The sequence below is a fragment of the Charadrius vociferus genome, unplaced genomic scaffold, assembly GCF_000708025.1.
Source record: "Charadrius vociferus isolate BGI_N301 unplaced genomic scaffold, ASM70802v2 scaffold423, whole genome shotgun sequence".
NCBI lineage: Eukaryota > Metazoa > Chordata > Aves > Charadriiformes > Charadriidae > Charadrius > Charadrius vociferus.
In genome coordinates this window covers 2,113,308-2,114,415 of record NW_009648149.1, presented here as the reverse complement: position 1 = coordinate 2,114,415, position 1,108 = coordinate 2,113,308, and the positions used below count along the sequence as shown (strand labels likewise).

The window sequence follows — 1,108 nt, the reverse complement described above, 5'->3', positions numbered from 1 at the left end:
CCGCACCCTCCTATGGGTCACTCCTCCATATATCACCCACGCAGCTCAGCTGCTTCGTATCGCCGGGGCCTCTGAGAAGTTGAAATCTGACAGGAGGATGAGGGGGTTTGCCTTTTTCTCCCCCGCGCTGGTCCCGGGGGATGCTGCTGACTTGGGTACAACCGTGGGAGTGGGCTTCGCTCGCCGCGCTTTGAGCATCTCATTGCCTTCGCTGGCAAATCCGGCCCGGGGATGTGCAGGGTGCCTCTCCGGGCTCGTAAAGGTCTCGTGTGGGATTTTTAAATCGCAGGTGTGGGGTCCCTGCTGGCCCGATTCCAGCTCTCGGAGGGGCCGAGCACCCCAGCCCCCCTGGCCGTGCAGTTCACCAGCGAGGGGAGCACCCTGTCCAGCTGCGACATCGAGCTCGTCGGCGCCGGCTACCGCTTCTCCCTCATCAAGAAGAGGTTTGCGGCAGGTAGGTGCCTCGGCGGCGGTTCTTCTTGGGATGGCGGTGTCCCTGACGGTCCCCTCTGGCTGTGCTGGCTCCCCCGGGGGTGGCCGTGCTGTATATTTGTTGACCGTTCCATTGCATTAAATAAATCCCGCTGCCACTTAACGAGAGCCTTGAATTTCGCGGGCTCTTTCCTGCTGGTGGGTCCTGCACGAAAGGCAAGGGCTGGGGATGTCCAGGAAGAGCTTTTGCCCCATTGCTGCGGAGAAAGACAAGTATTTTTCCTTTTTCTCCAAGGCTGAATAGAAAAACGAGTATTTCCCCGTGTGCCGCTGGTGCGTGGCAGCAGCGTGGCCGTGGGTGCGGGGGTTGGCGGAGGCTGCTCCCTCCCCACAGCTGATTTCTGATCCCATTTCTAGGTAAATACTTGGCCGATAACTGATGGAAGCTTATGCAAGTCTATGGAAAATAATATGGAAAATACCCAAGGACTGCTGTGCGTGGAACGGGTTTTAATTGCAGTTTAAGGAAAATGAACTAAATCCTGCACTCGGGACATTTCTGTTGGAAGTGTCGACAACTTTCAGCATTTTTTTCCTTGGAAAACACCGTCTTGACCAGTCCTACAGTATTTACTTCTAGATGTAACATTGTTAATGGTTTTAAAATGTAATTATT

General features: G+C 54.9%; 1 protein-coding gene across 1 annotated transcript in view; it reads left to right on the top strand.

Moving 5' to 3' along the window:
• SGIP1 (SH3-domain GRB2-like (endophilin) interacting protein 1) overlaps positions 1-872 on the top strand; it is a 61,776-nt gene extending 60,904 nt beyond the window's left edge. Inside the window, exon 27 of the mRNA XM_009884003.1 lies at positions 850-872. Within this exon, the coding sequence (XP_009882305.1) occupies positions 850-872 (23 nt within the window). The remainder of the gene's footprint in view (positions 1-849) is intronic.
• Positions 873-1,108: the final 236 nt, after the last annotated feature.